At 42.1% G+C, this 27,868-nt stretch overlaps 1 protein-coding gene across 7 annotated transcripts in view; it reads right to left on the bottom strand.

The window, feature by feature from the left end:
• CBFA2T2 (CBFA2/RUNX1 partner transcriptional co-repressor 2) overlaps nucleotides 1-27,657 on the bottom strand; it is a 162,342-nt gene extending 134,685 nt beyond the window's left edge. For all 7 annotated transcript variants that reach the window (XM_047744978.1, XM_047744979.1, XM_047744981.1 and 4 more), the window contains exon 1: nucleotides 27,494-27,657. In XM_047744978.1, the coding sequence (XP_047600934.1) occupies nucleotides 27,494-27,527 (34 nt within the window). In that variant the 5' untranslated portion in view covers nucleotides 27,528-27,657. The remainder of the gene's footprint in view (nucleotides 1-27,493) is intronic.
• Between the last annotated feature and the right edge of the window lie 211 nt (nucleotides 27,658-27,868).

Genomic DNA, 27,868 nt, shown 5'->3' with positions numbered 1-27,868 from the left:
AGGAGAAGATAGGGATTGATTATTAATGTGTATCGAGTTTCTTTCAGGGATGCTGAAAATATTCTGGTATACAGTGGTGATGGTTGCACAACCATACATATATACTAAAACCCATTAAACTGTACACTTTATTAGCACATGGTATGTGAACTGTATCTTAATAAAGCAGTTTATGAAAAAACTTCTATCTTATACATTATTTCCTGACTTATGCAAAGCAATCATACAGAGGACTTTTTCAAATTAATAACCCCCAAAATATATACTTGACCACACTCTCTTACGTGGGTGTAACTTAACCAGCTCATTTCTAGCAGAGAAAGCATATAGTTAACCCCTCCTCCAAGCTCACAGTTCTCTCTTAAGACTGATCTTGGTTTTTCAAATAATGTAACTGAGGGACACGTGGGTAGCACAGTCAGTTGGGTGTCTGACTCTTGGTTTCAGCTCATGTTGTAATCTCAGGGTCATGGGAATGACCCCCTCACCAGGCTCCACACTCAGCAAGAGAGTCGCTTGAGTTTCTCTCTCCCTCACCCTCTGCCCCTCCTGCTCATGCTCCTCTCTCTCTCAAATAAATCAATCTTTAAAAAAAAAAAAAAAAAAAAAAAAAAAAAAGAATGTAACTGAACATCTGATGAGGAAAAAAATTAATTTGTAAAAAAGTTATTTTATTTGAATATAAGAACACTTGCAGGGGCGCCTGGGTGGCTCAGTGGGTTAAGCCGCTGCCTTCGGCTCAGGTCATGATCTCAGGGTCCTGGGATCGAGTCCCGCATCGGGCTCTCTGCTCAGCAGGGAGCCTGCTTCCCTCTCTCTCTCTCTCTCTCTGCCTGCCTCTCTGTCTACTTGTGATCTCTCTCTGTCAAATAAATAAATAAATAAAAATCTTTAAAAAGAACACTTGCAGGTTTGCAGCAATATCCATCTAGGCAACTTCCACAAGAAAACAACTACAATAACAAAAAGGGAGAGAAATATTACCAATCACTCAAGAACCCACAGTCTGAAAACCCTTTACTTATTCTCAAGTCATACCATCTAAGAGCTGGTTACATAAGCACTTCTCTATTCCAACTCTCAGATTCTGAAATCCAGCAACTTTTTCAAAGATCCAAAAGTCACAATAATAAAAAAGAGAAAAGAAAAAAATTTTTTAAAGTCATGTAAAGGTCACCTAGTCTACCTAGGTTGCATATCCTTCTATCCTACCCAAACAAGAATTCAGCCAGTGTGACTCACGGCAAGATAGTTTGGATTTTTTTTTTTTTTTAAATAAATCTTGGGGTTTGTCTGTTTTTTAAAATTTCATTCTTTTATTTGAGAGAACAAGTGGAGGGGAGAGACAGAAGGAGAGGGAAAAGCAGGCTCCCCACTGAGCAGGGGGCCGATGCAGGGCTCCATCCCAGGGATCCAGGATTATGACCTGAGACCAAGGCAGACACTCAACTGATTGAGCCACCCAAGAGCCCTAGTTTTGATTTTCTTAATAAAAGATCTTACTTGAGATTTATTAGGAAACATTCCGATTTTTTTTTTTTTTTAATCAGAGAGAGGGAGGGAGAGAGAGCAAGCACAGGCAGACAGAATGGCAGGCAGAGGCAGAGGGAGAAGCAGGCTCCCTGCAGAGCAAGGAGCCCGATGTGGGACTCGATCCCAGGACGCTGGGATCATGACCTGAGCTGAAGGCAGCTGCTTAACCAACTGAGCCACCCAGGCGTCCCGAAACATTCCGATTTTTATTAAAGGCCACCTATGTGCAAGCACTGAGTTACACCTAATTCCCTGAATCAAAAAGTAAAAATACCTATATAATAATTTTTGTGGCCTTAAAACTGAAGTCTGCTCCAAAACCTGACAGGCAATAACATGGGAAGGAGGGGGAGAAAGACTAGTGAAATAAATCAGCTCTTAAAAGAAGATTCTCCGAGTATCAACTCCATGTACCATATATATTTGTTTGCATGTTATGAGCTGTCTCCTCATTAGACTGAACCCTACAGGAGCAAGGAGTTCATTTCGATCACTGCTCTAAGGTCTCTAAAATTTAAAACTGTACCTGGCACATAGGAGGCACTCAATAAATATTTGAGTTCTGTGAATAAATCATATTTGAGAATAAAGTCAAATAATCAGATGTTTTTCTCTGGCTTCCCTGTATTAGGATTTTCATAAAACTTTCATTTTAAACTTGCACATAAGAGGGAGAAATAAACAACCATGCACTTATTTTTCCTCCATTTTCTTTAAAATTCCTAATAATCCATAGTTGTTCAAAGTCTAAAGGCCAATGTAATGGATTTACTTTAGAATTCATGGCCAGGAAGATGAGCTGGTGTGGGGTCATCACTCAAAAAAGGGAAGCTATACATATGGTATAACCCATAGCTTTCATAGTGTTTCCCACTTTACCTGCAAATAGTGGACTGCCGCAAAATGACCCTCGAAGGCTCATCATTCCTCTACGCTTTCTGTTCAGGAGGCATGGCTTCCTGAACCTTTCAACTGTGTTTTTTTTCCTTTTTTTTCTTTTTTAAGATTTACTTATTTATTTTAGAGAGTGTGTGTATGAATAGAGCCTGTGTCAGGGGGAGGGACAGAGGAAGAGAAAGAATTTCAAAGCAGAATCTGCATTAAGCATGGAGCCAGCTTTGGGCCTCAATCCCATGACCCTGAGATAAAACCTAGAGTTGGACACTCAATTGACTGAACTGCCCAGGTGCCCCTAAACTGGCTTTTTTCTTATCATAACTGGGGACCTTCCTTGAGCCCTCTCAAATGCTGGCCACATATAGCTCTTAAACTGAAGTACATAAATATGAAGTTAAACCTTAAGTTTTCCCTGCACACAGTCCAAAGACATAACTGTTTCTGAAACAATGAATACAAGCTCATTTGCATTTGTCGTCCCAGATGAGACGAAATTATGTACATAACCAATTGTTCCCCGATATAAAATGGCTTACTCATTTTGCTATTTCTCTGTTAAATATCACTGGATTTGAAAATTAAACTTAGCTTGAATCTTAACCCCTCTAAGGGTACTGGTAAGTATTTTCTCTAGATCTTAGTTTTTCTCATCTGTAAATAGAGACAAAGCTCATGACTGCTTTCTAGTCTCACTTACAAGAATCTATGACTCCAAAGTCTGTATTTCTCTCTTCTTCCTTTTATTCTATATAGGATCTATGACCTTTCATTGTGCTCTTTTTTGCCTGAAAATCCCTTTTGCTTACTTCCCTTTGCTTACTTCAAAGAGCCTGCCATAAAGTATATATACATGACTATATATATATTTTAAGAGTTTATTTATTTGAGGAAGAGAGAGAGAAAGCATGAGAAGGGGGGAGGGAGAGGGACAAGCAGACTCCCCACAGAGCAGGGAGCCCAATGTGGGACTCAATCCCAAGACCGTGGGATCATGACCTGAGCTGAAGGCAGATGCTTAAACCACTGAGCCACCCAAGTGCCCCAACATTACTATGTATTTATCCTTAGAAGGAACTCTCCGAGAAGTTCATATAATGAGCTGGAAATATCCTGAAGTAACTAGAGTCAAAAATCAAAACAAAGTTTTAAAACAACCCAGGGCGGGGCACCTGGGTGGCTCAGTGGGTTAAAGCCTCTGCCTTGGCTTGGGTCCTGGGTCCTGGGATCTAGCCCCAGGTCGGGCTCTCTGCTCAGCAGGGACCCTGCTTCCTCTTCTCTCTCTCTCTCTCTCTGCCTACTTGTGATCTCTGTCAAATAAATAAATAAAATCTTAAAAAAAACAAAAACAAAACAAAACAACTCAGGGCAAGGGTCACCTGAGTGTCTCAGTTGGTTGAACAACTGCTTTTGGCTCAGGTCGTGATCCCAGCAACCTGGGCTCAGCAGGGAGCCTTTTCCCCCCCTCTCCCTCTGCAGCTCCCCCTGCTTGTGTGGTCCTGCTCTCTCCCTCTCTCTATCAAATAAATTAAATTAAATTAAAAATTAATTAAAATAATCTTAAAAAAAAAAAAAAAAACCCAGGGGACCTAGTGGCTCAGTTGGAAGAGCACATAACTCTCGAACTTGAGGTCATGAGTTCAAGCCCCATACCTGGTGTAGAGATTACTTAAAATAAATAAAAATTTTCCAAAAAACATTTAAATCATCTTCTCAGTGCTAATCCAATAAAAACACAGCCAAAAATATACCTTTTTTGTTCACTTTTGTTGTTAACCTGACCAGAGTCAACACCTGTAAGAAAGTTAAAAAGAAAAAAAAAGGTGTGCTTTGGTATATGTGACTGGAGAGCTGTAGCTGAGGAAAAGCAATCAATTAGCTCTTCTCCTAAGTCTCACCAGCTGTGTTTTTCTGATGACACAGAATCTGCCCACCTGCTCCCACAGATGGTACAGCTGCAGCTTAAGTAAAACACCTGGTTCTGCACATCCATTCCATGCAGTTTGCTAGAACAATGCTAGCAGATCAGAAAAGCCCGGGTCAGTATTTTCATTTACTGCCCAGATTATGGCCAACTATAGGACGCTAAATATGCCTTTCATTCCCAAACACAAATACAATAATATTTGTTAAATATTATTAAAGTTACAATAATAATGTTGAAGAACTAAAAAAGGAATAAATAAATAATAATGTCAAAGAATTGTTACAAAGATTGTGACAATACTAGATTACAAATTTGGTTGTCATTAACCACTTTCCAAACTCCTTAATTTAGAACATGTATAGTTAAGATAATCCTTCTTTTTAAAGATTTTATTTATTTATTTGACAGAGAGAGAGAGATCACAAGTAGGCAGAGAGGCAGGCAGAGAGAAGGGGGAAGCAGGCTCCCTGCTGAGCGGAGAGCCCAATTTGGGGCTCGATCCCAGGATCCTGGGATCATGACCTGAGCCGAAGGCAGATGCTAAACAACTGAGCCACTCAGGCACCCCTATAGTGAGATAATCCTAGTGAAATAAGCTCAACCACCAGCAGCCAGTACTTCTTATTAAGAATGGTAGTGTCAGGACGCCTGGGTGGCTCAGTTGGTTGGACGACTGCTTTCGGCTCAGGTCACGATCCCAGAGTCCTGGGATCGAGTCCTGCATCGGGCTCCCAGCTCCATGGGGAGTCTGCTTCTCCCTCTGACCTTCTCCTCGCTCATGCTCTCGCTCACTGCCTCTCTCTCAAATAAATAAATAAAATATTAAAAAAAAAAAAAAAAAAAGAATGGTAGTGTCAGGGGCGCCTGGGTGGCTCAGTGGGTTAAAGCCTCTGCCTTCAGCTTGGGTCATGCGGGGTCCTGGGATCGAGCCCCACGTCGTACTCTCTGCTCAGTGGGGGGCCTGCTTCCTCCTCTGTCTCTGCCCGCCTGTCTACTTGTAGTCTCTGTCAAATAAATACATAGAAATCTTAAAAATAAAAAAAAAAAGAATGGTAGTGTCTGTAGAGTAAATGTGCTGAATGAACGGATATTGCTAAATAAAAATCATGTGAAAAATGAGACTTTCTTCCTAATTTTACACTTAAGGTCTTACAACTGAGAAATTTTTTATTCTCCCCATGTGACCTTCAATTAACTTAACTTCTAATTTCCTCCCTACTGAAGAAGATACATCAATATTGGTAAACTAAAAACCATGATCATTTCCTGTACAAAAAAAAAACCCAAAATACTCATGAGGGGATACATGATTTCCTGCCATAGGCCATGAGTTAGTTTGAACACTGCCAAGTTATACTTTTTAGAGTATTTGATGGCTTCTGGAGAAAATGGTGTGAAATACTGGAAATCAGGGATAGCCCAGGAATACAGTAACCTACAGACAATGAGAGGTTGGTTAGCAAAAGACAAAACAGCAGTATCTGGTATATAAAAAGCAATCAAATTCAAGTTATATGCACTGGGTAGAAAAATAAAATCAATCTGTCCCTCCTCCCTACCACAGTCAGCATTAACCAATCTCTCCCTAAAACTTTCTCAAACATCTCCATTTATCACTTTTGCCATAGTGTCCCCTAAGTTTTTCTTCTCTGTAATGCTTCCTCTATCAAGATTTAGATGATCTTTCTGTCAGACTTACACCCTCTAAGGTAATGGTTCCCAAAACTTTTTAGACCACCTTTAAGAGAACTACTTAGGAAGCCTGAGGAAAATGCAGATTCCTGGGCCCTGCCCCAATCTCCAGTATTTAAGGAGGTGAAATCCCAGGAACTACATTTAACAAGCTTCCCCGATGCTTGAGGTGCACACCAAACTATACACTGCATATAGTAATTTCCCTCATTAATCATTTTAATATAAGCCTACATTTAACAGTTACTTGACATTATTCAGCTTCATTACTCTGGAATTCTGAAACAAATACAAATTCATTTCTGTTTGGTCCATCCTGTCTCCAGCCAACAGTCTACTTCATCAGCTCCCTCATTTGTCTCCTCTGTCCCCTGACTGGCTCAAAGCAGATCTCATACAAATGTTGAACTTACCCCACAAAGGCAGCTTGATTTCTTTTTCCTTCTGAGAAAAATATTAACAGCAGGGGATTTGGTTGTAATTTGATGAATGCATCAGGAAGTTAGATATCAAAAGTAAAATGCATAATCTGTCATGTGTATCAGTTTACAATGGTGGTGGTGGTGGGGGGGAATCCACACCAAAATATCTTTGTGGCATTAATGAGCTGAAAACTGGCAAGGCTTCTACAATTTAAGCCTAGAGAGTTTGAGCCACCTGAAATTTTTATTCCTCTATGTCAGCAATAGAAGAAGGGACCTATTTTCATTTCCAGTACAGTTCTGCCCAGTCATGGGCTCATTAATTCCTCTTTCTACTATCAGACAGATGGAGAAATACCATCTCCTACCACCACAGGTAACAGGTGGATCCGCAGGAGCCAACTGCTCCAAAATGGACGACCTTGCACTCTCTGAGAAAGGGAAAAAGATCTGAAAGGTGCCTGGCAGCCTCATGAGGCAGTCTATCATATATCTGCCTTTTTATAGAGCATTTGGAAAGTTCTCTGAAATGAAAGGTGTGATCACTTTAAAGGCATCTCACTACTAACGTTGAACAAATCAATACTGAATGTTGCTGTCGTTAATAAAATCTGTTCCAAGGTACTGAAAACAACTGTAGAGATAAATGTCTTTGGCCTTGTTTAAAGCAAAGATCTGGCAGAACAGTTTTTGTGGACTTCCCATCTGACCAGAAATTATAAAGACTCTGCAAAATATTATGTATAGTATGACTCCACTTAAAAAAAACACTATAGGGGCGCCTGGGTGGCTCAGTGGGTTAAGCCGCTGCCTTCAGCTCGGGTCATGATCTCAGGGTCTTGGGATCAAGTCCCGCATCAGGCTCTCTGCTCAGCAGGGAGCCTGCTTCTCTCTCTCTCTCTCTCTCTCTCTCTCTGCCTGCCTCTCCGTCTACTTGTGATCTCTCTCTGTCAAATAAAAAAAAAAAAAAAAAAAAAAAAAAAAAACACTATAGAGGGCACCTGGGTGGCTCAGTGGGTTAAAGCCTCTGCCTTCGGCTCAGGTCATGATCCCAGGGTCCTGGGATGGAGCCCCGCGTCAGGCTCTCTGCTCAGCAGGGAGCCTGCTTCCCTTCCTCTCTCTCTGCCTGCCTCTCTACTTGTGATCTCTGTCTGTCAAATAAATAAAATAAAAATCTAAATATATATATATATATATTCTAAAAAAAAACACTATACATTTGTGCACTACAGATGTATGTAAAGGTATCCAAAAAGTCATGAGGTGAAAGGGAAATTTACTTTTTACTCTATTACAGTTTTTTGGTAAGAATGTCTTAAATTACTTTTATAAAATACTTTTCAAAAATTTTACTGTCAAAGCAGAATGCTATAAAATAAATGATCATTCGGGGCACCTGGGTGGCTCAGTGGGTTAAAGCCTCTGCCTTCGGCTCAGGTCATGATCTCAGGGTCCTGGGATCGAGTCCTGCATCGGGCTCTCTGTTCCGCAGGGAGCCTGCTTCTTCCTCTCTCTCTGCCTGCCTCTCTGCCTACTTGTGATCTCTATCTGTCAAGTAAATAAATAAAAATCTTAAAAAATAAAAAATAAAAAAAAATAAATGATCATTCAACGTGGCTGAGAAATGGAACATGGTAGCTAACACAGTCTATATATTGCTTTGGAGTTAGGACTTCTGTTCAGGTCTTGTCTCGTCTGCCTATCAGAGAAGACAGGCCCTAAGTGAGTCAATTCATCATCCATGCAACTGATTTCCTGAACTGTAGAGTATAGGGGGTAATACTATTCAATTCCCAGACTGTTTTGAGCACTAAATAATATATGTGAAATCCCCAAATAAACTATTATTTTTCAAACTATGTATGTATTACAAATATGCATTAAAATACAATGCAAAACACCATATGGTTAAAGCTCTCTTCAGATATTCACAAGGTACTTTGTACATAGTTTATGTATAAAATACTGTAAGTCATAATGAATGCCTAAGGTAATTTTACGCAGAGTAACAGACACAGAAACTATGGTACACTAGACTAAATCTATACAGTCTAGTAAATTTCAGCCACAGATCTTTCAAAGTTGTTCCCAAGAACTAACCTTTTCTTTTTTTTCCTTAATATTTTACTTATTTATTTGGCAGAGAGACAGTGAGAGAGGGAACACACGCAGGGAGTGCCGCAGAAGGAGAGGAAGAAGCAGGCTCTCCTCTCAGCAAGGAGCCTGATGCAGGGCTTGATCCCAAGACCCTGGGATCATGACCTGAGGCAAAGGCAGATCCTTAATTGTTGAGCCACCCAGGCACCTGGCCCCAAGAACTTTCTCAATAAATAAATTCCTAATATTTTACTTCCTTGTCAAATAGCTTTCACAAAAAAACAGAAGAAAAAAGTCTGTATGATCTAATTTCTAAATGAGGAACTTTACAAGTATTCAAATGATGAAGCGAATTGATCTATACTCCCCCTACTTCACTCCAAAGGCCATTTGGGTCCAACCTCCATTTTCATTAACCTTGTCATCTGTATATTCTATTACCTACCTACTCAACATCTCTAGTTGGATATTTGACAAACATCTCACATACAAAAAGTCCTCTGTCAAATTCCTGGTTCACCCTCCTCCTATCCCAAACCTATCTGGGGTTCCTAATGTCTCCCAAGTCTTCTCTAAAATCAATAAATTAGCAACTTAAGCCAATATTCTTAGAGTCCTCCTTGGCACACAACCTCCCTCTCATATCAAATCCACTAAGGCAAATCCTATCAACTATACCTTCAAAATATCCTGAATCCAACTATTTCTCCTTACCTCTACTGTTAACATTCTAGTCCAAACCACCAACCCACTTTCTCTTGTCCTACAGGAGTAATTTCTTAATTCACATTCCTGCTTCCACTCTTGCCCCATGAAGAATGTTTTCCCCAAGAGGACAGTGATCTCTTTAAAAGGTAAAGGAGGGGGCACCTGGGTGGCTCCTGTGTGGCTCAGTGGGATAATGCCTCTGCCTTCAGCTCAGGTCATGATCCCAGAGTGCTGGGATCGAGCCCCACATCGGTCTCTCTGCTCAGCAGGGAGCCTGCTTCCACATCTCCTTCTCTGCCTGCCTCTCTGCCTACTTGTGATCTCTGTCAAATAAATAAATAAAATCTTTTTTAAAAAAAGGTAAAGGAGGGCACCTGGGTGGCTCAGTGGGTTAAGCCGCTGCCTTCGGCTCAGGTCATGATCTCAGCGTCCTGGGATCGAGTCCCGCATCGGGTTCTCTGCTCGGCAGAGATCCTGCTTCCCTCTCTCTCTCTGCCTGCCTCTCCATCTACTTGTGATCTCTCTCTGTCAAATAAATAAATAAAATCTTTAAAAAAAAAAAAAAAAAGATTTTATTTATTAGGGGCGCCTGGGTGGCTAAATGGGTTAAGCCTCTGCCTCCAGCCCAGGTCATGATCCCAGGGTCCTAAGCAGGGAGCCTGCTTCCCCCTCTCTGTCTCTGCCTACCTCTCTACCTACTTGTGATCTGTCAAATAAATAAATAAAATCTTTAAAAATATATACATATATACATGTATACATAATCCATGGGATGGATGGATGGATACATAAATAAATAATATAATCAATCCATGGGGAGCCTGGGTGGCTCAGTTGGTTAACCAACTGTCTTCAGCTCAGGCCATGATCCTTGGGGTCCTGTGATCAGGTCCCACATCAGGCTCTCCCTGCTACTCCGCCTGCTTTAACTCCATCAAATAAATAAATAAAATCTTAAAAAAAAAAAAAAAAAAAGACGATGGGAGTGTCAAAGATGACCAGTGACTCCCTGGTTTAAAAAATAAAATAATAAAAAAATTATAAATAGGGGCACCTGGGTGGCTCAGCGGGTTAAAGCCTCTGCTTTCGGCTCAGGTCATGATCCCAGGGTCCTGGGATCGAGCCCCACATCGGGCTCTCTGCTCTGCAGGGAGCCTGCTTCCTCCTCTCTCTCTCTCTGCCTGCCTCTCTGCCTACTTGTAATCTCTGTCTGTCAAATAAATAAATAAAATCTTTAAAAAAAAATTATAAATATAGGGGCGCCTGGGTGGCTCAGTGGGTTAAAGCCTCTGCCTTCAGCTCAGGTCATGATCCCAGGGTCCTGGGATCAAGCCCCACATTGGGCTCTCCACTCAGCAGGGAGCCTGCCTCCTCCTCCTCTCTCTCTCTCTCTCTGCCTGTCTACTTGTGATCTCTGTATATCAAATAAATAAATAAAATACTTTTTATTATTTATTAAATAAATTATTTATTAAATAAAATACTTTTCTTTTAAGAAAATTATAAATATAAAATCAAATCAAATCCGTGGGGGTGCTTGCGTGGCTCAGTGCGTTACGCTTCTGCCTTCGACTCAGGTCATGATCTTGGGGTCCTGGAATCGAGCCCCGCACGGGGCTCTCTGCTCATTGGGGAGACTGCTTCACCCTCTCTCCCTGCCTGCCTACCTGTGATCTCTGTCAAATAAATAAATAAAATCTTTAAAAAAATAAAATGAAATACATGACTGGGCGGCCTGGGTGGCTCAATCAGTTAAGCCTCTACCTTCAGCTCAGGTCATGATCTCAGAGTCTTGAGATGGAACCCTGCTTCAGGCTCCTTGCTCAGCAGGGAGCCTGGTTCTCCCTCTCACTCTGCCACTTACTCCCTGCTTGTGTGTGCCCCCCTTTCTCTGTGTCAAATAAATAAATAAAATCTTTAAAAAAATAATAAAATAGGGGCGCCTGGGTGGCTTAGTGGTTTAAAGCCTCTGCCTTCGGCTCAGGTCATGATCCCAGGGTTCTGGGATCAAGCCCCACATCGGGCTCTCTGCTTAACAGGGAGCCTGCTTCTGCCTCTCTCTCTGCCTGTCTCTCTGCCTACTTGTGATCTCTGTCAAATAAATAAAATCTTTAAAAAAAATTAAAAATAATAAAATAAAATCCATGATTAAGGGAATTATAAAGCCATACCTTCAGTCACCTGTAAACTAGAATCCAAGTGTTGAAGAAAACCAATCCAAAGATGCTCTCTCTCACTATGCCATACTACCCAGATACAAGAACCTATTTAAACAAGAAAAATTTACTCAACTGCTACTAACAGATCTTTTCACGTAAGTTGTTTTTTTTTTTAAGATTTTATTTATTTATTTATTTAATTTAAGATTTTATTGATTTATTTTGAGAGACAGAGATCACAAATAGGCAGAGAAGCAGAGAGAGAGAGAGAGGAGGAAGCAGGCTCCCCACCGAGCAGAGAGCCCGATGCGGGGCTCGATCCCAGGATCCTGGAATCATGACCTGAGCCGAAGGCAGAGGCTTTAACCCACTGAGCCACCCAGGCGCCCCTATTTATTTATTTTGACAGAGAGAGATCACAAGTAGGCACAGAGGCAGGCAGAGAGAGAAGGGGAAGCAGGCTCCCCACTGAGCAGGGGGCCGATCCCAGGACCCTGAGACCATGACCCGAGCCAAAGGCAGAGGCTCCAAAACACTCAGCCACCCAGGCACCCCCATAAGTTTATCTTTTTTTTTTTTTTTTTTGGAGATTTTATTTATTTGACAGATAGAGATCACAGGTAGGCAAAGAGGCAGGCGGAGAGAGAGGAGGAAGCAGGCTCCCCACTGAGCAGAAAGCCCAATGTGGGGCTCAATCCCAGGACCCTGGGATCATGATCCGAGCCAAAGGCAGAGGCCCCAACCCACTGAGCCACCCAGGCACCCCACGTTTCTTTCTTAAAATATCATCAACCAGGGTAAATTTAATAAAACCTGAACCCCTCTTTTCCTTCTTAATCTGTGGGATCAAAATCAATCTGTCATGTTCTAATATTTAATTGGCATGGATTGTCTGCCTGTTTTCCCTGGAATCAAGAAAAGGGTTCACATGTAAACAGGAGTGATTTGGCAAATGAATAAATATCCGAAGAGATCCTTTTCCTAAAACAAGTCCGTCCTCTACACTGGCCTAATTAAACCCTCACACAATAAATTAACTCTTCAGCAGCCTCCAAGCTCAAAATCTGAAGTCAACCAATTAAGGCCTAATGGGATACCAATCTCCTATTTCTCTTTTTTTAAGATTTTATTTATTTATCTGACAGAGAAAGACACAGTGAGAGAAGGAACACAGGCAGGGGGAGAGGGAGAAGCAGGCTGCCTGCCGAGCAGAGAGCTCCATCCCAGCACTCCGGGATCACAACATGAGCCGAAGGCAGATGCCCAACGACTGAGCCACCCAGGAGCCCCCTAATCTCCTATCTTTGACACAAGTTTAAATAAACCCCTCTTGGTTTATACAAATCCCTATCAACCATCCAGACAATCTCATCACACTGAGTTCCAAATTGGCATTTATGAACATGTGCTACAATCAAAAAAGCTTTGATTACTGGATATTAGAGCTCTCACTGCCACAACCAACATGTGCTTTTAAAAATTGGGAAATTTGGGGCGCCTGGCTATATCAGTTGGAAGAGCATGCAACTCCTGTTCTCATCAAGGTTATGAGTTAAGAGCCCCACACTGGGTGTAGAGATTACTTAAAATAAAAAAATAAATCTCAAAAATAAAACAAAATTGGAGAATTTCAATTGCTTTGAAAATGAAAATGGTAGTCTTAATTAGAAAAGATGACTGATGGGAGTCCTAATGGTTAAGCATCTACCTTGGGCTCAGGTCATGATCCCTGGGTGCTGGCATCAAGTCCCAAACTGGGTCCCTTGCTCAGCAGGGAAGCCGGCTTCTTCCTCTGCCTGCCACCCCCCCTACTTGTGCTCCTTCTCTCTCTCAAATAAATAAAATCTTAAAAAAAAAAAAGACTAATAAACTAAATTTGATCTAACTGCTATCTCCAAACTTTGCATGTCCTAACAATCTGCAATTCTCCTATTTATTTGCAAGCACCAAAATGAACAAATAAGCAACTGCTAAGGTTGTTAGATACCATGTACTGTGCTATCTGGTCTGAGGATTTTCTTAGGAGTCCTTTAGGATTTATTGTCTTTTAATTCACGGAACCAGAGACTGTGCAATGAGAAGGACTTCAAAGATCCTTTATCTTTAGCCTTTCCTGTATTTAGAGCATTCCTTCTCAAAAAATCTGTTTATCTACTACATGGACATAATAGGTGTTCAAAATGAGTTCAAGGACACAGACAGCTAAAGCAGAGCATTCAATCACTATTTTAGTACTGATTTTTTTTTAAGATTTTATTTATTCATTTGACAGATCACAAGTAGGCAGAGAAGCAGGCAGAGAGAGAGAGGAGGAAGCAGGCTCCCCGCCGAGCAGAGAGTCTGATGCGGGCTCGATCCTAGGACCCTGGGATCATGACCTGAGCAGAAGGCAGAAGCTTTAACCCACTGAGCCACCCAGGCGCCCCTGTTTTAGTACTGATTAAAGGCAGTTTCATAAAAATGAGAAGAAAGATGACTTCTATTAATACACCACAAAGTTGGGGGCACCTGGTAGAGAATCACCCGGGAGCTATTTCCAAAAACATACCAGACATCCTCTCACACAATCTATCATAATATGGGTGTCACACTGACATTCTAGTAACTCCCCAAGGTAACTGTGATCACACACCACTGATCCGCCCATCCTCTCACCCCAGAAGAAAACCAGTTTTCCAGTCATCTAGAATCAGAGGCTTAAAACAACGGAAAGCTTCCTAGTATACAGTTGGGGAAGCCATTTAATAAAACAATCAGCTGAACTGTTGTATACCTTATTTCCTATTCTTCAAAATTAAGTGAAAAAAGATGTAAGCAATACCTACAGAATTCCCAAGATTTTGAGCTACACTATTCTTCTACTTCTTTGATTTTTTTTTTTTTAAACGTATTTCTACCCCCATGTGGGACTCAAACTCAGGACCCTGAGATCAAGCTATCACATGCCCTACCGACTGCACAAGCCAGGCACCCCTCCTTAACTTGATTCTTTGAGTTAAACCATTCACTAAAACTCTCGATGGCCTAGCGAATAGGTTAGACCTCAGTATTTCATGCTAATGGCAATCAGTCAGTGGTACTAACGTGCCATATGACCATCTATACAAGGCAATTCTGCCAGCCAGAATTTTTATAGCTGTTCATATAATAAGTTTACAGTACCAGGCAAGATGTCACTACTATCAATAGAATAGGTGACTCTTCAATGCCCCTAACCTAGAAACAAATTCTTTAGCCTAACATTCAAAGTTTTCCAGCTCTGTCTCAACCTGCCTACAATCCCATTTTACTAACTAAATCTTGCACCTTCCAGCTTGGAAACCTTTGTTTATTCCAAGAGCTGGCAACTAAAGTCATCTCCCATTCCACCACATTCGAACCCTGCCCACACAGCCTGCTTCAGTAAAGGCTGCAGGCTAACAGTTTTTACATTAAAAAAGGGAGGAGGATATATGACAGAGACCTCGTGTCCCACAAAGCCCAACATATTTATTAGGCCCTTCATAGAAAGTTTGTCTACTCCTGGCTTACTCCATTTCTCAGGACCTGAAATGATTTCCTTTATCCCATTTCTCTATATTTACCAATCCAAGATCTACCTCCATCAAAATACAGTTGATTATTTAGTGAAGCCTTTCTTATACCTTCAGTGATATATATAGATATTGATATCGATATCTATATCTATATAAATATATATATATATAGAGAGAGAGAGTCACAAGGGCTAGTTTCCAAACAAAACAGAGATGCAAGGTTTGACAAGGCTATTGCATTAACCTAATTATTTTGTGGTTTCCAGTCTTGCCCCTTCGAATCCATCTTCATTAAGACCACCAGAAAACTCCAGAACAATCTTTTTTTTTTTTTTAAAGATTTTTATTTATTGGGGCGCCTGGGTGGCTCAGTGGGTTAAGCCGCTGCCTTCGGCTTGGGTCATGATCTCGGGGTCCTGGGATCGAGCCCCGCATCGGGCTCTCTGCTCAGCGGGGAGCCTGCTTCTCTCTCTCTCTCTCTCTCTCTGCCTGCCTCTCTGCCTGCTTGTGATCTCTGTCTGTCAAATAAATAAATTAAATTAAATACCACATTACATACATACATAATTACAGGCCATATCATTTAAAATACAGGAGAAATATGCACCTGAGAGTCAAAGCAATGTGGTTATAAAAACAATTAGAAAAGGGAGGACTAGCTAAGAGTGCTGAGTATCAACTTGGGGGAAAAATTTAAATCCATACATCACACCCCTTTTAAGCTGGAAAAGGAAAACCAGATTTGGTTCAAGACAAGCATCATTTCCTGTCTTTTTTTTTTTTTAAATATATCCACAAATGCGTCCATACATTAGGTCAGATGCCTAACTTTGGTGGTTCTTGTCATGCTACTATCACTATTTACCATTTGATACTGAAATTATCAGTCTCTCCCCTCTACCGGACTACATCTAAATTCAGGACCTTAGAACTCTCTTCATATCCCCCAGCATCAGGTACTAGGGATTTAATAAATGTCTGTAAAAGTAGATAAATATCTTAAATCAAGAGTATCCTACAGGGGCGCCTGGGTGGTTCAGGGATCAAGCCCCGATTTAGGATCCCTGCTCCGCAGGAAGCCTGCTTTTCCCTCTCCCACTTCCTCTGCCTTGTCTTCCCTCTCTGTGTCTCCGTCAAATGAATAAATAAAATCTTTGAAAAGAAAGAAAGAAATAAAAAATCATAGTCTAACTATCATAGTAACAACTGACTCAGGCAAACATTATCAACAGATGCTAAATCTAGGAGGCAAAAGTTTGGTAACAGGACATTTAAATAAACTCAGTATCTCCTCCCATGATTCTTACTCATTAAAAAGGAAAAGATAGGGACGCCTGGGTGGCTCAGTTGGTTAAGCAGCTGCCTTCGGCTCAGGTCATGATCCCAGCGTCCTGGGATCGAGTCCCACATCGGGCTCCTTGCTCATCAGGGAGCCTGCTTCTCCCTCTGCCTCTGCCTGCCATTCTGTCTGCCTGTGCTTGCTCTCTCTCCCTCTCTCTCTCTCTGACAAATAAATAAATAAAATCTTTAAAAAAAAAAAGGAAAAGATAATAACTTTACAGTGGAGAAAACTAGCAGACAACACCTTGAGCAAGTGATCGAAATTAACATCAATAATCCAGGACAAATGGACATCATGTGCCTCCTGATACGATGCACTGAAAACACATAACTTCAGTTTGTGACACTCCTGCCAATATGTATAATCTGAACTAATTCATAAGGAAAAAAATTCAGTGAGGGACATTCTACAAGATAAATAGCCTATGTTAATTAAAAAAAAAGTGGAAGTCACAAAAGATGAGACCGAAGGATTCTTCCAAACTGAAGGAAACAAGAAAACTAAAAATAATAATATATCCTGGGACTGGATCCTAGACTAGGAGAAAAAGTATTTTTCCTAAAAAGAACATTATTAGAACAAATAGCAAAATTTGAATGAAGCCTGTATATTAAATACTACTACTATATCAAAACTATTTCTGGATTTTGATAGGTATATTGTTGTTATACAAGACAATGTCCTAAGGGTAAAGAGGTATCACAGCTGTAACTTAGACTCAAAAAGTTCAGAAAAGGAATATGCAATATAAACAGAAACAGAAAAATAGTAAAGTGTTGACATCTGGAGAATCAAGATGAAGAAAAAATAGGAATTACTACTCTTGTGACTTTTTCTTAAGTTTAAAATTATGGTAAAATACAAACTTAAAAGTACAAAAACTTTTTATAACGCAAATCCCATATTTGAATTTGTGTTTTTCTAGAACAACTTACATATCATGTAACATATTTAAGAACAGATAAAGAGTATAGTTAAAACCACTTAGCCAGGGGCACCTAGCTGGCCTCCCCCTTAAGATTGATCTATTTACTTATTTGACAGAGAGCTAGAGTGTACAAGCAGGGGGAGCAGTAGGCAGAGTCAGGGAGAAGCACACTTCCCGTTGAGCAGAAAGCAGGACAAAGTGGGGCTCCATCTGAAGACTCTGGGATCATGACCTGAGCCAAAGTCAGACGCTTAACTGACTGAGCCACCCAAGCGCCCCCAGTATGAGATTCTTGAACTCAAGATTGTTCAGTTCAAGCCCTGTATAGGGCATAGAGTTTACTTAAAATAAACAGAGGCGCCTGGGTGACTTAGTCAGTTGAGTATCCAACTCTTGATTTTGGCTCAGGTCATGATCTCATGGATCGTAAGATTGAGCCCCACCCCACGTGAGGTTCGGAGTCTGAAAATTCTCTCTCTGCCATTCCCCACTCCTGCACACAGTGCAAATAAATAAATCTCAAAATAAATTAATGAAATTTCATTAATTAAAAACAAAAACACTTAGTCAGGGATGCCTGGGTGGCTGCTCAGTCGGCTAAGCATCTGCCTTTGGTTTAGATCATGATCTCAGGGTCCTGGGATAAGTCCCGCATTGCGCTCCCCTGCTCAGAGGGAAGTCTGCTTTTTTTCCTCTGCCCCTCCCACTGCTCATGCTCTCTCTCTGACCAGTAAATAAATAAAATCTTAAAAAAAAAAAAAAAAAAAAAAAAAACTTAGCCAGACCAACCCACCAAGGGAAAATTAAGGTGAAACTTAAAAAACTGGAGCTGCTGACCTAAGCTGTTGTAGACAGCTGGAGAATGAATGCTGAAGGAACTAAAACCAACATCACCTCTTCTACATCTCCCTCACCACTCAAAACTTCCTTCTCCTAAACCATCTCTACCTTTATTCTCAATGACAAAGAGGACTTGCTTTATGCCTGCCTTTTCCCCCTGCAAGGTTGGCTCCACTTCTCTAGAGGGAAACAAAATCAAAGACATAATCACTTTCTCAATATTAAGGACCAAAAAACTTTGGCACATTTCTGGTGGACAAAAATGTCACTTACTATTTAAGATTTTATGGAAAGGAGAGGCAAAGGGCAGGTAGTGATTAGGATATAAACTATCAAAAAAAATACATGGGAGGGATGCCTGGGTGGCTCAATCAGTTAAGAGACTGTCTGTGGCTCAGGTCATGATCCCAGGGCCTTGGGATCAAGTCCTGCATTGGGCTCCTTGCTCAGCAGGAAGCCTGCTTCTCCCTCTGCCTGCTGCACGCCCCCCCGCCCCAGCTTGTGCACTCTCTCACTCTATCTCTGGCAAATAAATAAAATCTTTTAAAAAATTAAAATAAAAAATAAAAAATACATGGGAATTAGAGATAACTGTATGATTACTGTAGTCCTATGGATATAAGGTAAAAATGAATAAATCTGTGCCGTTCAATGTCTGTTCTCACGTGGCTTCAAAAAATTAAAAGCAGGCATGACCTCTGCATGGAGATGGCTAAGTTAACAAAGGAGTAAGGGAAACATTTGTAAGAGAGGAAAAGGTCAAGGTAGTGTGTCAAGGGAGCTGTGCTATGCCTGGTATTAACATTTCACTTGAGCTGCTGAAGAGGTCAGATTACATTATTTGTCGCCATCAGCTAATTTAATTGAAAGGTCTAGCCAACTCCAAAGCTATAAATTCAGACAGAAGGATACCTGGCTCTGGGTTTTTCTACATTTTACTTTTTTCTGCATTTAATTATGGCAATACAAAATAGAAAAGTAGAATCAAATCTTCTAGAGCCACATTCCAAACTAAAGGTTCACTTTGTAAATCCATATACTATATTGGATGATCTGTATTTGACAGCTCCTCACGCAGCCAAGCAAAATTAATATGGACATTTCATGAGCTTTTGATGTTCACTGCCATCATCTCTTTCACTGCTAAAATCAGGAAACATATGGGATGAATTGGTAAAGGATGCTGAGAGTTTCTGTTGCCTTTTTTTAAAATTCATTTCTAATTCAGGATACCTCTGAACAAGACCAAGATCTAGCACAGTAGTGTACTCTAAATCATATTCCAATTCCTAGGACATTTTTTAAAAATACGAGATAGAAATAAGAGAAAGAAAGTTCCTGAAGAAAGATGATGGGAAATCAAGTATCTTCAGGGAACACCAAGGTCCAAGAAACACACACTTCTAAAACCTCCAGTCTAGTTAGTAAAAAGAAGTAGTTGTGTAGATAGTAAAAACAGTAGGTTTTGGACTCAGGTCCCAATGTAAAATGAATGAATTCGACACCAGGACTGCACCAAGTTTGAATAGTGCATCTGCTACTGATTAACTGTGTGACCTTGGGTAATTTACTTAAGTTCTCTGATCCTCACTTCTTCATCAGTAAAACAGAGATACTAACTCCCTCCCAAGGTTGTTCCAAGAATTACATGAGATGACATACACGAACAACACCCAGCAGAAAACCTAGCAAAGAACCCCTTTTTAAAGAATTCAACTGGGGCACCTGGGAGGCTCAGTCGTTAAGCACCTGCCTTCAGCTCAGGTCATGATCCCAGGGTCCTGGGATCAGCCCTGCATCAGGCTCCCTGCTCAGCGGGAAACCTGCTTCTGCCTCACCCACTCCCCCCACCACTCCTGTGTTCCCTCTCTTGCTATGTCTCTCTCTGCCAAATAAATAAAATCCTTTTTTAAAAAATTAGTTTAATTTAACCTGTTTAAAAAAAAAAGAAAGAATTTAACTGGACTTAAAAGTCTGATTCAGCTGACATATCTGCAATGCACTCATTTCACAAGTTTAATTTATGGTACCCCAAGCCCTATAATTTCAGATAGCCTCAAGGCCTTCAAGGGGCCAGAAGACAGAAACCAGAGACTAAGGCAAAAAGCTACTTAACCAGCCATAATAAAACCCAGAGAGAGGATCTGTCACATGTACATACACCAGCTCAGACTGCACATGGGGCCAGTCAGTAGAGTAACAGTGAGGCCCAATTTGGTAATCTTACCAAAGCAGAAACAATTAACCAGGAAGAGACTGTCCCTCATTAAGCCTTCCAGGTTTCACAAATTTGAAGTAAATCTTTACAATTCAGTGACTGCTTTCTATAATATGAGATTCAAAACAATACTCTAAAACTAAGGAGTGAGGATAAAACTGGCAGGTAAGAAATCTTTTTTTCCACACCGCTTTCCTCCCATTTTTTCCTTATCCTGGAAGAGGTATGAACTTAGTGAATTAACTCATCTTAGTCCTAGTGCTGCATTCATTTATGTACACTATAGTGAATTAACTCATCTTAGTCCTAGTGCTGCATTCATTTATGTACACTATCTTTTCAATGACCTTTCCTGCCTAAAAGCATTCACTGAATTCAAATAACTAATCATAAAGTCTCGATCTGCATGTCCCACAACAGGCTTAATACTCAAGAATAAGCTTAAAGTCAATCTGTATGGAGAGGAAAGCCAACAGGTTCCAAACTAGCACAAATGCACTCAACAGTCAAAGACAAGACAAAAATCATTACAAGTACCTAAAACATGATTCAATTTAATAAGTCTCAACTCACAAAATAACAAGTCAATAACCCTCCAAACAACTGAAAATCAAAGGATATCTTCGTTTTGTTTTGTTTTAAAGTAAGCTCCATGCCCAAAGTGGGGCTTAAAATCAGGACCCTGAGATTAAGGGTCACACACTCTAGTGACTGGACCAGGCAGGCACCCCCATAACTTTGTTACTAGTAGGAAAATGTATGCCCAATTCTACACAAAGACTCACTGAAGTAACAGCTCTAAATTTACATGCAGATGGCAAGTGACTAATAAGTAAGTGAAGTTCTGTAGCAGTATTATTACTCTCAAAGCCTTCAGCTCATTTCACACTACTCTGCCACGGGGTAGAGGTGGGAAACGCGGTGGGGTGCATACAACAAGAGGCAACAAAGGTTCTGAGCATCTCCCTTAAAAAGGGAAGAAATAACCAGAAAAAGTTCTGTAGTGCAGTAATATTTAGATATCTACAAGCACTGCTTCCCTCCCCTTATAAATGCTGTATTCTGAGAACTTGGATGACCTTTAAAGTATAGGAAATTCAGTGTCAGAGTATAGAAATGAGGGTGTGATTTTCCCATTCATTGATGGTCAAGACAGTTTTTTTTTTTAAGATTTTATTTTTTGGGGCGCCTGGGTGGCTCAGTGGGTTAAGCCGCTGCCTTCAGCTCAGGTCATGATCTCAGGGTCCTGGGATCGAGTCCCGCATCGGGCTCTCTGCTCAGCAGGGAGCCTGCTTCCCTCTCTCTCTCTGCCTGCCTCTCCATCTACTTGTGATCTCTCTGTCAAATAAATAAATAAAATCTTTAAAAAAATAAAATAAAAAAATAAAGATTTTATTTTTTTGTCAGAGAAAGCGAGAGTACAAACAGAGGGAGCGGTAGGCAAAAGGAGAAGCAAGGAGCCCGATGCAGAACTTGATCCCAAAACCCTGGGATCATGACCTGAGCCACCCAGGGGTCCAGGTCAACACTTTTTTTTTTTTTTTTTAAAGATTTTATTTATTTATTTGTCAGAGAGAGAGAGGGAGAGAGAGCGAGCACAGGCAGACAGAATGGCAGGCAGAGGCAGAGGAAGAAGCAGGCTCCCTGACGAGCAAGGAGCCCGATGCGGGACTCGATCCCAGGATGCTGGGATCATGACCTGAGCCGAAGGCAGCTGCTTAACCAACTGAGCCACCCAGGCGTCCCAGCACTTTTTTTTTTTTTTAAAGGTAATCTCTAGGCCCAAAGTGGAGTCGAACTCAACATCCTGAGATCACAAGTCACAAGCCCTACCAACTGAGCCAGCCAGGTGTCCCAAGGTCAACTTTTTGTTAAAGTTTTGTTTTTTTTTTTTAAAGTAATCTCTATACCCAACATGGGGCTCAAACCTACAACCCTAAGATCAAGAGTCACATACTCCACCAACCACGCCAGTCAGGCGCCCCAGTCAACACATTTTTTTTTTAAGATTTTATTTATTTATTTGTCAGAGAAGAGTGAGTACAGGCAGACAGAGAGGCAGGCAGAGGCAGAGGGAGAAGCAGGCTCCCTGCTGAGCAAGGAGCCAGATGTGGGACTCGATCCCAGGACGATGGGATCATGACCTGAGCTGAAGGCAGCTGCTTAACCAACTGAGCCACCCAGGCGTCCCCCAGTCAACACATTTTAAGTAACAGCTCCCTTAATGTTAAGAGCTCAGCAGGCTCTGCTGTCAGAAAGATCTAGATTTTAATCTGGGCTTTGTCATTTATTAGTTCTATAACACCTAAGTCAATTTCACAAGTTGTAAAATCGGAATTCATACTTACCTAAAAGATTGGAGGATTAAAAGGCAAAAGGTAAATGCATGATATCTAGCCCAGAATAAACATTCACTATTAGTTATTATTAGGCAGGAATTATCCTCATTTATATAAAGAAACGGAGTCTCATAAGTTGAAAAACTTCCCAGAACTGGGCCTCAAACCCAAAGTTTGCAAATTCTTTTTTCATTATGATCAACAACCTGCCTCATCTGTATCTCTGCCTTTTTAAATAGGCTACTAACTGCAATTTATCTGGTCTGGACTGTGCGGTCACAGATTACTGTGTTTCTAGGAGTTAAAGTTTTTTTTTTTTTCCCGTATCCAATAGTTTGGTGAAAAATGACTAAATTCATCAGTGTGGCATAGTAGGTAAGGGCTAAAGAGAGACCCTGCCTCTCATTGTCAGTATGCTTACCTGGGGTAGGTTTCCTCTTCATCTGATTTGTTGCTTCTAAAATCTGCTAAGGGAGTGCCTTGCTGGCTCAGTCAGAAGTCATGAGTCTGAGCCCCATGTTGGATGTAGAGATTACTTAAATAAATAAATAAACTTGTAAATCTGCTTATAAGCTGGGCTTAGACAAGTATCTTTGAAGAATGGGAAGTATATGAGTGACCCCGGAGTAACAGTTCGAGGTGTTACACTATTACCAAGATACACAAGCTTCAATCATAGTCATGGTCCCAGCAGGAAAGATGCCATACTCCAGAGTAAGGATAAATCAAGAAGGGTTTAATAACAGGACTATAAAGGTGATAATCACAAGGGAGAGTAGTATACTGGGATTAGAGAGCACACTTCTAAGCTGGAGGAACAAAGGAAATAAAAACTCCACATCTAGGAGTAGAGTTGTAGAGAGAACCTCCTTTAGAGGAATGGCAAATCTTCAAGGGACATAACCAGCCAGAGGCAGTATCAATAGTAAGGAAGCAGGGAAATTAAAATTCCCTAACCTTAGATGGCAAGGAAGCTCTCAATATAGTTCATATAATAAGCCAGCCTCCGAGGGCAGAAATTAAGCAACAGATGGAGAGTAGACCTAGAGGAGAAAATGGAAGGTACCTAATTCAACCCTCCAGGAAGTCTTTCAGGTACACTTTAACATCTCTTCTTTCATGCTAATAGACAAATGTCAGGTAAAAAATAATAATAATAATAATTACTGGGGGTGCCTGGGTGGCTCAGTGGGTTAAGCCTCTGCCTTCAGCTCAGGTCATGATCTCAGGGTCCTGGGGAGTCTGCTTTCCCCTCTCTCTCTGCCTGACTCTCTGCCTACTTGTGAGCTCTCACTATCCCAAATAAATAAAAACTTTTTTTAAAAAATGCAGATACTATAACTCTTAAGAAGCTTACATTTAGGAGTTCATATTCTTAGATTACTAAGAAGGCTGAATGAGGTAAGTGTCATCAGAGAGAAAAGAGCTGTGGTACTGTGAAAAGTTCTGGAATAGGCTTCCTTGCCATCTGGACCCTGACAGGAACAACTCCAGCCAGAACACAGTTTGTTATCGTATTAACAAGATATACAAGCTTAATCAGGTTCCCTGAAGGTCCAGATCTCCCCAACTGCTCACTAAGCCCTCAAGAGTATCCAAGTATCTGCTCATTGCCTAAAGAGGTCCACCATTCCTCCTGCTGGAAAAAGCCCCTCTCCTTCTTAGGCCTGGTTCAAATGTCACCTCCTTTCCTAAACCTTACTTGGACCCTCAAAGAACAATTAGTTATTCCTACCCTGTATTCCCAAGAGACTATGCTTCCCGCACTTAAAGCACTTTATTACCTATACACAGGTGCAGGGCCCCTACTGCACTGTGAGATCCTAAGTCTTCCTTGTATCCTCAGGCACAAGCAGCACCCAAAATGGTGGATAGAGCACAGTTTAAGTACTCTACATATATTACTATATACATTACCATATTTAGATTATCAATCATCACAAAACTGTAAATGGGGCAGGAACTCTCATCAACTCAATTTTTTTTAAAGATTTTATTTATTGACAGAGAAAGAGCACATGTAGGCAGAGGCAAGCACAGGGGCAGCCAGAAGGGCAGGCAGAGGGAGAAGCAGGCTCCCACTAAGCAGGGAGCCCAATTTGGTGCTCAATCCCAAGACACTGGGATCATGACCTGAGCTGAAGGTAGCCACCCAACCAACCAAGCCATCCAGGCGCCCCTCATCAACTCAATTGTAACAGATGAAGAAAATGAAGTGCACAGAAAGGTTAAATAATGTGCCCCAAGTCTCAAATAGGACTGGACCCCAAAATTTCAACCTAGGCACAACTCCAGAAGTGAATATCAATAGACCTCATGGGTTGAAAAGGTCCCTCTACAAGACCAATGGTCCCCACCCCGAAGATGCATAGTTATTATTCACACCAGGATATGAAAAGATGATACTGGAACTTCTGCTTTTGTTTTAGTTCATCCTTTGCAAAATGTCTATTTTTGCACATGTGTTATAAAATGTACATAATACAGACTACAGTTAGCACTGTAATTGTAACTTAAAACATTCACATGTGTGCACACTTAACCCTATCTACTGACAGAACACTAAAAACATCTGAAGCCAATGCTCTAGACTACGTCCCCCAAGGACTCTGAGCTCCTACATTCTCTGCCCAGCACTTCAGTTAAACACATTAGCCAATCAAGACCATAGGTAAGTTCCAAGAGGCAAGAATCTGCTTTATTCATCTTTGTAAGCCCTACAATAGCACAGGGCCTGGTGCGTAGCAGATGGTCAATGCTGAATCTAACTGTATGGTGGAGAATCATCACTGAAAAAATCCTCTCAGTATTTTAGTGAAACTTATGCTTTTAAAAGAAAAAGTGCACTAAGCATGCTAAGAATGAAATATAGAATTCTATTAAGAACAACTAAGTAAGTAAGTAAATAAATCTTCATTACATAATAGAACCAAAAACTGTACTTTGGGGGTATATTTTATTTTATTTTTAAAGATTTTATTTATTTATTTGACAGACAGAGATCACAAGTAGGCAGAGAGGCAGGCAGAGAGAGAGGAGGAAGCAGGCTCCCTGCCGAGCAGAGAGCCGGATGCGGGGCTCGATCCCAGGACACTGGGACCATGACCTGAGCCGAAGGCAGAGGCTTTAACCCACTGAGCACCCAGGTGCCCCTGGGGGTATATTTTAAACCAAAAATTGCATGAACAGGTGTGGATGTAAAAAACTGGAGTTTGGATTAAAAATCCTTTCCTTTACAGAGATGGTGCATCTTGGACCTAAAGAGTCACCTCAGCCTCTCTTTTGTTACACCCTCCAAGAGGAAAGGATCAAACTATGAAAAGCAGCCAACTGCAGACTTGATACGAAGAAGCAATGCTGGATGCACCTACTTTGCATTTCTTCAACTTTTAATGAGTGTCAAAGAAGAGAGGCGGTGTAAAGCCTCCCTTTTATATGGACCGAGGGTCCTGCAGCTAGATCACAATTTGACAGTTTCATCTGCGGCAAAATGGGCATATTCAAATACTTAACTTTTTTTTAAGATTGTATTTTATATTTATTTGACAGAGCCAGAGAGAGAAAACAAACAGGGGGAATAGGAGAGGGAGAAGCACGGCTCCCCCGCAGCAGGGAACCCCACGCCAGGTTCCTTCCCGGAACCACCTGAGTCAAAGGCGGACCCTTAACGACTGAGCCACCCAGGCGCCCCCGAATACTTAACTCTTATTTACACTATCAAGGATTAAATGTTTTGGGGGGGGGGACACAAGGTCAACAAGCAAAACAATCATGTTTCCTCATTTACCTTGTGTCCCTCCTCCCTCCCAAAACCAAACTCAAAGACTGAATTTGGTCTATCCTTTTTTTTTTTTGCTATATTCCCAGGGCCGAGAATGGTATTTTACCTAATAAATGATTTAATAAATACTGAATGAATAGAATGCAAAATGCCTACGGCTCAAAAAATGTTGACCACGACTGCTATTGTAACAAGAAACAATTAAAATGTTACTGTTGTTATTGAGATACCACCCCTCCCCCAAGGATCTCAAAATTCTAGGAGGAACACCAGACAAATGGGGGAAAATAGAGAAACAGAGGTAAGAAAACAACTGGCTCACAAAGCAGGACTATCCTAAGACATTTTAAGCGAATATACAACCAGAGCCCAATTTCGGGCTTTTCCGAGGGAGGTTCACCCTGGATGCGGTTTATCAGCGACTACAGTAATAACAGTTTTCACGCTTGTGTATGTTCCAGTCTGTGCCAAGCATTCTACTGGCCCCACAAAACCCAAAAACCCTGGCGGCGGGTACGGGGGTTGAAAATGCTCTTCACACCCCCATTTTGCAGAAGGAGGAACTGAGGCTCAGGCAGATCCAAGGTCACATCCCCTAAGCGGTAGAGCCAGAATGTGAACCCAGGCAATCTGACCCGAGCCTGCACTCAACAGGCCCCCTTCAAAGAGGCCATCCTCGCCTCCTTCACCATCCGCCACACACCCCTTGAAACTGGGCGCGTGTAATATTTCCCTAGGAGCCGGACTTAGGGGCCCCACCGCCGGGAGAACAAAACAATCCTTGTCCGCCGGTAAGTCGGATGGACGCCAGCCGGGCCTGGGCTCCGAGGCCGCGATCCCCACAGCTTCGCTCACATCCCGAGCCACGAGCCCTCCAGGGGCGCAGGAAGCGCCCGGACGGTCTCGAAAACCCGGGAAGGCCCGGCCTTCCGCGTGACCTTGGATCCAGGGCCCTGCTTCGGGCCTCAGTTTCCCCAACCCCGCCTCGCGCCGGGGGCCTCTCGGGAGCTCGAGCTTGTGGAAGCAGCAGGCCCCTCACACGCCCCCCTCAGCCTCCCGCCTTCCCGTCCTGCTTACGCTGGAAGGCGGCCGCTCCAGGGACGCCCACCATCGCCAATCGCCTCCGCCGCTCGCCTCCCGCCTCCACCCGCGGCCGGGGTCGCTCGCCGGAGCCGCCGCGGAACCGCGACGCCCGCCAGCCACAGCACCACCACTCCTGCCGCCGCCAACGCCGCCGTTAGGCCGCGCACCGCCCCGCCCCCCGGTTGGCTCCGCCCCGGCCGCTGGGCACGCCCCCGCCGCTCACCCTCGCCCGCCGGGCCAACGCACGCGGAAGCCCGGCCCCAAGGCCCGTTCCAGCTAAGCCCCGCCCCCTGACCTGCCCCGCCCCTTCCGCGCGAACCTGACGCCCTATCCCTACGCATCCAGCTTCTCAGACCCGCCCCGCCTGTG

This window comes from Lutra lutra, chromosome 9, assembly GCF_902655055.1.
Source record: "Lutra lutra chromosome 9, mLutLut1.2, whole genome shotgun sequence".
Classification (NCBI taxonomy): domain Eukaryota; kingdom Metazoa; phylum Chordata; class Mammalia; order Carnivora; family Mustelidae; genus Lutra; species Lutra lutra.
Note: the sequence above shows the minus strand (reverse complement) of the source record. Positions and strands in the feature narration are given on the sequence as shown.